We start from the raw sequence: 10,679 nt of genomic DNA, 5'->3' as shown, positions 1-10,679 counted from the left end.
ACTTATTTCTCGAAAGTGAAAACTTGACGTGCGACAAAAAAAAAAAAGAAAACTTGACTATTTTAGTTGTATTTGTTTCATCAAGTTAAATTGTATTCAAATAGTTTTTATGAGTTCAATTACGAAATTACAATGAATAATGATTTGATGAAATGTTGATATTCTAGTACTGAATTATTTATTAAAATTTGATTACAATAAAATTATATGACAACTTTTTATTAACCCTGCGCCGCGAGAACGAGAGGGAGGGGCGGGGTAAGCAGTGGGCAGCGGGGCGTCCCCACCCCAAACCCGCCCCGTTGCCAATCCTGGGAATGCAGCCAGTTACCACCCGACGTCCATGAGTCCATCATTTGGCTTATATAGGACACGTATTTTGGCGTCTTGACTAATTTTCACCTTGTTCAGACGTAGTTGTGTATTCTGTTAGGTGGGTAGCTAAATGAGAAAAACATTTCGAGGATAAGTTTTCTGCGGGCATGCTCTATGTACATTATCATTTTGGAAAAAAGACCGATGATCAATCGAAAAAGTACTTGCTATGCACTTCACTTAGTGGGTTTGAATTGAATTAGTTCTTCTTCTTTCAAGTTTCAAGTTTGTTACATTTGTCTCTTCTTGGTTTTCCACTTTCCAAAATGGCAAAAGAAGCTTTCATTAGTAGCTTTCAATTGGAAAAGTTCCATGTCATAAATCACATGTGCCTTCCATTCGCAAGCAATTGGCACATCGGTTGCCGTCTCTGTAGGCAGCTATAGCACGCTAGGCCTCGTTCTCCTCTCCGTCACTAACTTCTTGCCATCTCAAAGAAGTGACAATTAAATGGTTACCAGCATAATGTCTCTTTTTACTGTTAATAATTTGTGGCAGATTAAGCTCATAACGACCACTCTAGTCTTGTTCACTTGGGATAATATCAGAAACCTCCCTGAGGTTTCTTTTAATATCACCTGACACCTCTAAAATTTTAAAAAATCACTTAACTCCCTTATTTTTGTTATTTGTGTAACAAAATTTTTAAATATCGTAAACTACCCATTTACTTGCTACATAAAAATTATTCCTAAATCACTTTGTTTGCTTCGAAAAAAAACCTTCACCTAAAAAACAATTTCTAGTAATACTACCACATTATAATGCTATAGCCCATAAAAATATAATTTTGAAAAATAAAAAAAGATATTTGCAAAGAAATACACTTGCACCAACGTAACTCCATGTGCTCAAAATTAATTTCTTATGAACTTTATATTCTTTTCCAACCTCTTCTCAACTCGTGCCCAAACTTTTAAATTGTACCGTTCACTGTAAAAATCAATTCAAATTAAGTAAATAAATCATAACCCACTCTATCACTATCGCAAAAAGTAAAAGATAAATAAAATTTAATTTATTGTAATTTACAAATAAAATATTGCGTAATCATCCAAAAAATGAGTAACAGAGAATGTTGGAGAAAAGGGAAAGAGAAAAAAATGACTTTCGTTTCTTTCTTTTTTTAAAAAAAATTTTTGAGCTCCGTTTATTTGATATGTGAATTATGTATCAAGTGAGAGTTAATATAATCTTTTTTATAATTATTAGTGAGGGTAAGTGATATTTTTAAAACTTCAAGGGTGCCAAGTGATATTAGGAGAAATCTCAAGGGAGGTTTCTGATGTTATCCCTTTTTAGTTAGACTAAACTTCTCTAAAACTTTTTCCAGGTAAATACTTAAAAACTGTTTTTTCTTATTCCCATTTTTAAAAGCCGACACTATTCATTCAGGAAAATACTTGATCATGATCTGTTAAAGGAACATCACTGCAGAACCCAGCCCCGCGTGTCAAAAGCACAATATACTACTGGTTCTGGTACCAGCAATAATTTTGGTTCACCAATCCTATGGTAGCTTGATTGACTCTGTAGCTCTGGCCAAGGTATAATTAATTGTGAGGTTAGGATGGATAGCTCATTTCTGTCTAAACAACACACGGGACCAGTCATATATGGTAGTAGTTTTTTTTGGGGGCAATATCATTGAACTCAAAATCAGAGATGACCCAGAATTTTGACGTCTTCCGGTTAGTGTAAATTGTCAATAATCAGCAAAATGGTTAAAACAACGCAGCACAGAAAGAGAAGCAATCCGAATGCTACAAATTGAAGGGCTGTCTGTTGGTACTCGGAATAGAGAGTGAATGGCAAAATCGGAGACATATGCATCAACATTTTGGTGGTAGTTAAACAAATTGACATTCTCATCATCCACCAATGCATTTCTACCCTTTAATGACTTGTCAATTCTCTCCTGTATTCAGTTCTCTCTTCCAGCTGAGTTCCCTTTTTCTAGCCCATGTGATCATTAAGCATAGAAACTTTCCGCATGGAAAAAAAAAGAAGAAGATTTCATGCAATAATATAATCCCACATCGTCAGCCAAAGTCTCTAAGTTAACTAATAGTAAAAATCTTAATCTCTCCAATTATTTTCAATGAATTTTGAGTTGAAACCTCAGGTTCTTTAACACCGCTAGCTCTAACCATTACTATAACATTGTAGTTGGGGTTTTAGTCTTGTGCCTTTATTTTTATTTGGTTGGCATAAAGTGCACAAGTTCGTCAGTCGAGTAGTTTGTGAATTGGAAGGTCTAAATTAATTAGGATGCCGACAATTCAGTTTAGATGATCTAAGAGGATTATGAGTTATGACACCTACCCACCACCAAAGCACCACCAAGCCCAATCATGGGATGCAGCTGTTAATCTTGTCTTCAGTCGATGATTTAACATCATCAAACAACTATTTCAATAGCCTAGGACAGTCCGAGCAAAAATCCTAGCAAGGGGGTCTTCACTGCTGCTGATCTTGTCTCTAGTGGAAGATTTAACATCATCAAACATCTAGTATTTTGATAGCCAAGTACAATCCGAGCCAAAAATCTTTGCTAGGGGGTCTTCACTTCCTTTGAATTCTGTCTGTCATGCGTAAAGGGAACAATTCAGTGTAAACCATCGTTCCTATCTTTTAGAGCAAGGAACGTACGGGAAAGCAAAGGAAAGTTGAGATAAGGGAAACCATTTCTAAGATTAAAAGCTGGTGCATTTTCTCAAAGTCATCCATCTGTTTGGTTGAAAACGAAACAGTCGCAGGTGCCAACAAAAGACTCAACCGAACCTCAAAAGAGTTTTAACCTTCGCTATTTGAAAGCAACCTTCCTCTGCCTCTTTTCACAGACGTTTTATCTTCAACAGTTTGGACATGATATTATCCCACCTGCCTAGTTAGGTATATTCTTGAACAACATTTGTTCTAATTGACAGAGTCAAGCCCCCAAAAGTTGGCCCATATCAAAACATAGCTGATTGAGCTGAGTATTACGTGCAGTCAATCACACTATTGATGAAGGGTTAACAACTCATATTTTGCACCCCCCCTCCTTCACACTATTACTAGAGTCACATTTACTTTGATTTATGTATTGAAGCCCCACCACATCAACATGTCATTAGGCAAACAAAAGGAAGTCCATGTGAAAGACACCTAACTTGCATATACTGAAGGTCAAATTGTATGTAGTCTGTCACGCATCTAAATGATTAACAACTCCTTTTATTGATAAAAAGAAGTTGCGACATGCTTAAACTTCCCTTTGTTTTTTTTTTAAACCAAAAAAAAAAAAACTGTCCAGTAACTTTTTTAAGGGATTAATTTTTGTGATGGTTATCTCCGTCTTAGAGTTTATAAACAGCACTTTAAGATTTCATGCAACTATAATGGAACATGCATGATGATTAACCTAACAGTAGTATTATTGCCTCCATTTCTTGAAGGGATCCCGGCTCCACAGGTCTTGTCACCTTAAATGACAACAAAGGCAAGAAGATCGTGCAAGAACATACAAGTCAAATTGGAGGTGGTAACCGTGGCTACCCCCGTTTCGCCAGACAGAAAATATAAAATTGTAGGAAACAGCATAATATTCGCAATGCATGCAAGTCAGGCAGCATTATCATCATTGAATACTTGATGTTGAATACTTACATAATAGGCAAGGGCAAGGGCAAGAGTAGTTCTGCTGCGCCAAAACTATTTTCTGTGGCTTGTCAACATCTCAAGTCTAATGATGCAGAAAATGATAGTGATAATACATTCCCAATACAGTGATTTAGATTATAAATCATGTGCAGGTCCCTCTTTGGCTCGTACCGTGACTCAGAAAAAAAATATCAAGTCAAAATGATGTTCGCCGCACTGACAAAAAAACTTTTAGGCATTGGTCCACTTTTTAAGATTCTAATTTATTGTGTTACACCAACATGACAACGCCAATCCAGCTTGATCACTAGAACAACACCTACTCAAATTTTAGATCGATGAGGAATGGCCAGAAACAATAAAGTGTCTGAAACCCACATAACACGAGATGAGAAAAAGCATGGATGATTATAGCATCAGACACAGAATTATGATGGTCTCGTATCTTCTGTGGTCCAAAGAGAAACATGTTTAGTCATTCCATGGATTATGACGTGAACAAATGCAAGCAATACAAATCATCACCAGAGAACCAAAAATCATGAATGGCGAAGCCAGTTTCAAACACGAGATGCAGAGAACCAAGCGAACATCTCGCATACTCAACCAATGAAAAGGGTACGATGCCCAAATTTAGAATTTTTAGATGCACAATTATTGTTCTTTTTTTTTTTTTTTTTGTCAGCAACGATAATAGTTTGTATAATCTATTCTAATCTAATCTAAGAAGAAAGAGAGGGAAGAGTCACAAATAGTGATTGATGGGAGGCAAGAATCAAACCCTTCACCTCCCACTTCCACCAAGACTTGACTTAAAGATGTCTTGGTGGCACAATTATTGTTCTTTTTTCACTTGACAATTTTCTTTATTTTCTCTCTTTGTAACTCGTTGTTTGTAACGTTCATTTCAAATGCGACCATATGTTGATCCTCTGATTAATTGAGTTAAATGGCGCGCGTATGGGCACACGCACATGCAAGAGTGTGCTTAAATGTTTTTCTTTAGTGTTGCAGCACAAAAAAAATAAAAGTTCTGAAAAGTGCCCACCAATCTCCAGGTATCAGTAGAAGAACTGATTGTGCCTTTAATGTAAATATATTCAGCAAAATGATAATGCAAGTAGACGGCCAGATGTCAAAATCTTTTAGTTTTTCAAGGAATAAGTTACAGGCATCGGGTGCACATCATTGAGATAATTGTTCTGGTTGGCAGACCGATTTGGATTGTTTGTTGAATGTTGACGAGAGATTGGAGAACACCCTGGAACTAATCTTGTTAGCATAAACTCCAATTCCCTTTTTCTGACATTTAAAGGGGCCTCTCCGTCACTTTGCTTGCTCCACGCAAATTCTGCATAACAATTCAGCAGACAGGCAATCAAGGACCAAGAACAGGTGGAGGGTCGAAAGTAGTTAGATACTTCAAGTTGCACAGACAAATTTTGCCTAATGTGGTCGAACACACTAGCAAGAATAAGCAGCAGTGAACAATTAACACTGGTTTTTCTTTCAAGATCTTTACAAGTAAACAAAACGAACTTCGCTGAAGGTGGAAGATACCATTGACATGCAAACTTACTGTAAGACCATTTTGAAATAGGCTAAACGGATCTCACGTAACAGTAGCCAGTTAAAACCTTCAAGAAAAACTTTGCATATACGCATAATCCATTAACCTGGGATAATTCGTGATCTGTCACATCAAAGGCTTCTACAATTCAGGCAAATGCAGCGTCCAAAGCCACAAGAATATATATATATATGGGCCAAATTAGGTTAGCCTGAACTGGCCATCAATTTTTCTTTCAAATTGCCATTGCTCCTTTGACATGTCAAGGGTTCTAGCCTTTTAACGAGGTAGTGGGATCAACCCTAATATGTATATGCCAGTGTAATACAGGACTTTTGTGCCACACAAAATGCATATTTAAACCGGCGAGAGCTTCTAGCGAAACTATTCCATGAACATCTAAATAACAAATTCATTACAGTCAACCATATTGTATCGCTCAGTTATTTTGCCAACCAATCCACCCTACCTAAGTTTTAGTACGTTTAAGCAACTATTATTCCATGAATTCGATTTGCATCTAAAGGCAATTCCGGATGACATCTCCGTTCCACAGCACATATCTATGTTCATAGCGTCATTAAGCAAGTGATTGTCTACTTTCTCGCAGCAGGATGCTTTCCCGGCCAACTAGATTATTTCAGTATCCAGCAACCAATTCAAATGAATGTACACCAAAAGATTTCCAATGAATTGGCCATTCAGTGTTTACCTCTTCCCAGGAACCAATTCAAATGAACGTACACTGAAAAAAATTTTCTAACGAATTGGCCATTCAGTCTTTACCTCTTCCCAGTGAATCAAGACCAAAATGGAGGGAGAGAAAAAAGATGGGGAAAAAGGAGGAGGTTAGAGAAGACATCAAGCAGAATTAACGGCATTGCTTGAATGTCTTCATACCAAGGTGTGAAAAAGAAAACTCCCCAGGACAAAGAGAAGAAAAATCACTAATCATCTTCTTCAGTTATAAAAGTTCCATTTGGCCCCACAGCCACCACATAACTACCACATTAACATATACTACGTCTATTGTACAGAAAAACCAAGAATTCTTACCAGGCTTATGTAATCCAATATTCCTGGACCTATAAAATTTACGGAGAGTATCAATCCATACTTACCTTCGTAACACTGGAGCACCAACCAGAAAGAAATAAAACTTTGACAACAAGATCCAATTTTGTTAAGCTACTAGCACTACATGCATACAATTAGCAGAACAGCAAGCACATTTTTCCAGTAAATAACACTCAGAAAAGAACCACCACATTTCTGCATTAAGCTGTACAACATGTAATAACAAATCCAAATGCCCAGACTATAGGAACTAACTACACAGAACATTTTATTTTCCTCACAAGATGAACTCAGAGGAGCAAAGTCAATGGCATGACAAATACTATGAAATCCAACTCCCAGCTAAATAAGTTTGGGGTTGGCATTGGCCCTCGGTGGAACAAAATGAAAACCCCACTGACAGCAACCTATTCAATTAGTATGCCAACAATCATGTATAGTATATATCCATTGACACAATTTAACTTTGCAATTGGGCATAATTCTACAAGATCCTCAAAACAGTCATCTCGGCCACTAATGAAAAAGCTTGGTAGCTCATAGAAACAAGGTACAAAGAACCTTCACTTCTCAAAAGCACAAATTAGTCCCATGAAAAGTACAAGAACACAGACAAATAATCTAATAAGTATACTTGAATGATGAGAAGAGGAGACCAACCTTGGGAGTAACTGCTATATGCTCATGAAGTCAGGTATTATATACACAATAAGAAAAACGAATGCGAAAGATACAAGTTCACAAGTTGTGAACAGACTAACCATGATTTCCAAGTTCACAAAACCTGTATGATGTGGTGCTTGATTACACATTACCCAACATGAATGAATACACAAATATACATCCATGGAAGCATACAGTTTCTTGCTGAGTCACAAGTCACAATGCCAAAAATGGAATTTCACCAAAAATATAGAACATGCACAGTGGACAATTCTCTTAAAGAAAAGGCTCCTCCCAGCTTTCTCATGGCTTTCAACAGCTAGATTTGAGGGATAATGCATGTGGATTTCCCAGCAGAGATATACAGATATCAAAAGAGTGGATACACAGAAAAGGCAATAAGTGAGCGAGTGAGTGTGTGTGTGTGTGTGTGGGGAGAGAGAGAGAGAGAGAGATTTCACTAATAACCTTTCTGTCTCCGAACTTGGTTTTTGCAATACAAAAGAGGACTTGGATGATTTACTCCTTTTCCTGATCCCTGGATGGGATAATTTGCCCGTTAATGCATAGGATAGAGAAAGAAGAATACTACAGAGGAAATGTCAACCAGGTGTCTCACCTAGATATACAAGGAAAAAAAGTACCGAACGTCTAACCATGCAAAACTTACTTTGTCTGATCTGTTAGAGTAACAAGAGACCTAAGAACACCCGGACTGATCTTGTCAGTAAGAACTCCTTTTTCAGAAATCCAGAAGGACTTCTCCTTGATGTAACTTTGAAGTTTTTTAGCTTCAAAATCTAACCCAGCTTGATCTACATTTCATTAATACAAGATATCAGCATTCCACATGAAATTTCCATTTCTCTTTTCTTCCTGGGGATACCAGTAATCACAACATCTGGGAGAAATTTAAGGCATATGAAGGATGGTTGTAATAAAAAGCAACAGTAATGTGGAAGCCTTATTTTTCTACAGCTTCAAGCAAAAAGACAAAGTATCTAGTCAATAGAGTATAACAAACTTATAGCGAGTTCCCACTTTTCAACAATCCCATTTCAAGCCATTGCACATGATAATTACATATGATATGACCATATTAAGCAGCTTATGATTATGTTTTGCCCTTAGCTTATGCAAGAATAACTCCACTGCAATATTGTTCAGCATCTAAAAAAGATTCACCTGGAATTCTTATGACACAAAAAACCATGCAAATACCTTTTTGTTAAAAAAAATACAAATAAACATAAACATGCAAATATGCTATTGCTCTATTACGTACCTGAAGCAATAAACACATGCAAGCGGATCCCACCTTTATATTCACATAGCCTCGGATATATTATTACAAATTAAACAAAGAGATGGCAGTAGCTTACCCTTTCACTTTACAGTAAATTATTCTTAAATGGTGCAATAAACTAAGAAATATTCTCATGAGAAATCAAATGATTGACATTCTGTTTTGCTGATATAAGGACATCACGTGCACAAAATTTATGTGAGGAGACAGAATATCTGAATTATAATAAAATAAACAGAGTGCAATTTTATGAAGACACTAAACAAAATGAAAAAGTAACACACCTTTATCCAAAATGGCATGAGCAGCATGAAATGGTATACCAGCAAAAACGTCAGTTCCTGGAAACATCAACCATGTATTCTCTTTGCCATCATGGTTACCACATGTTCCACAAATTTCTTTCACCAATGGCCTTGATTCAATCTCCCTCATTATTGACTCAAAAGGAGAAGGGATACTTGTTTTGGTTGTCCTAGCCCTTTTCCTTAGTGCTGTCAATGCTTCCCTGTTGCCATTCCTCAATCTATCGTTTTCAACTAACTGCAATTACATTTTTACAAACCAGAGACGGTTGAAAATAGGAAATTATCCATTCTTCTCAAGGCTTAGATAGTTCTCACTTACTTGGTGTCGCGCTAACAAAAAATTGTCAGCTTCAATCTCAACCTCAATCAGACCATCCTGAAATTGCTTCATGGTTTCATCCATTTCTGTAAACAAAATCTGACAAATCAAGAAAAACCATCTCACAATCCTGGGCAATTAGCTGTCACAGAAACAACTGTCAGAGTCAAACTCTTCGCAAATACGAGAACGGGTTCTAGGATTTGGTTGACATTTTTTGACATGAAAACTAGTACTTAACAGTGTTAATACTCTTTGTCAACCAGGAAACTGAAATGAATAGCAATTTTAAGTGTCTTTGTCTGTGTCCGCTTTACCTGCTTTCACTTACAAATTTCCACTCTTATCTTTGTAAATTTCCATTCTTGTTTCTTGTCCCAACAAGCCGAATAAAAATTATTCATGAAACAAAGAATTATTTTTACTTAATCTTAAAAACAATTTCATCTCAATCGCCTCAAATGTAATCATGCTTATAGGTCTCAACAGGTCATGCTTTACAAAGCTGTCTCAGCCATCCACATTGTGATCTCCTTCCCACCCCCACCCCCACCTTCACCACCACACCCCCTCCCCCCACCCCCCCAAAAAAAAAGGAACACCAACCGATACATGTCTTTCCAAACCAAAAGAAATGAATCCGGGAGCTTAGTCGTGAGGAAAGAAGGTCAAGGCGTTAGCTGACATGATCACCTCCATACCCCATGTAAAACCAGCTACGCGCTCAGTTTGCATTCTTACAACATTAAGCAAAAATGAATTTGCTCAGGACAAACAAACGAGTAACCGGCGTCAGATTGACAAAAGGAAAATATAACACTTAAGCATGCATAACAGTCGGCGTTTCTTTTTCCTTTCCCGGGTTTGACTCGAACAGTTAGTAAGCAAACCTCCCAGTCGCAACCTCCATACGAAATTGAAATTGAACAGAGAAGAACCGAAAAAATTCTCCAAAAACAACGACAAATCCAGCTATTTTCATCTCATGTACACAACGTTAAACATACATATAAGAAACGGACAGAATAGTTTCCCAAGAGATCCTAGTTAATAAGCACCACAAAAATTCTAAATACTCATAAATTTCAGATAAAATAAACAAAAATTAGAGAGCTATGAAGAAGGATATTACAGTTCTATATGAAAATCTTCAGACGTGATTACGCTTGTGGCGAGCAGAAATCGTCAACGGAGTCGGTGAAGTTTCCTCCCTACGTCCTCCTCTTTCCCTTTTTTTTTTTTTTGGCCTTTTATTTTGCGCCGGTGATGGGTAAAACAGAGGCGATGTCGGGGAAGTCACAGGAGGCGAGTGACGAGGATAAGAGACAAGGACGACAGGTTTTTTGGGTTGGACCGCTCAGGCCTTTGTCCTGTCCTCGCTAGAATTTGAACCTAAGAGCCCAAATCAAGTGGGCT

General features: G+C 37.2%; 1 protein-coding gene across 4 annotated transcripts; it reads right to left on the bottom strand.

Annotated features, from left to right (window-relative positions):
* Window positions 1-5,097: 5,097 nt before the first annotated feature.
* Window positions 5,098-10,575, bottom strand: LOC113759686. Of its 4 annotated transcripts, none has more exons than XM_027302262.1 (6): window positions 10,396-10,574; window positions 9,264-9,349; window positions 8,921-9,179; window positions 8,001-8,145; window positions 7,799-7,868; window positions 5,098-5,371 (listed from the first exon to the last, which is right to left on the bottom strand). In XM_027302262.1, the coding sequence occupies exons 2-5, from the start codon at window positions 9,345-9,347 to the stop codon at window positions 7,850-7,852; spliced, it is 507 nt and encodes a 168-aa protein (XP_027158063.1). In that variant the 5' UTR covers window positions 9,348-9,349; window positions 10,396-10,574; the 3' UTR covers window positions 5,098-5,371; window positions 7,799-7,849. The 4 variants fall into 4 exon arrangements, with proteins under 4 accessions (XP_027158063.1, XP_027158062.1, XP_027158061.1 ...); XM_027302261.1 differs by lacking the exon at window positions 5,098-5,371 and adding an exon at window positions 7,329-7,680 and having other exon boundaries at window positions 9,264-9,362; window positions 10,396-10,575; XM_027302260.1 differs by lacking the exon at window positions 5,098-5,371 and adding an exon at window positions 7,329-7,680.
* Between the last annotated feature and the right edge of the window lie 104 nt (window positions 10,576-10,679).

The sequence above is a fragment of the Coffea eugenioides genome, chromosome 2, assembly GCF_003713205.1.
Source record: "Coffea eugenioides isolate CCC68of chromosome 2, Ceug_1.0, whole genome shotgun sequence".
Lineage (NCBI taxonomy): Eukaryota > Viridiplantae > Streptophyta > Magnoliopsida > Gentianales > Rubiaceae > Coffea > Coffea eugenioides.
Note: the sequence above shows the minus strand (reverse complement) of the source record. Positions and strands in the feature narration are given on the sequence as shown.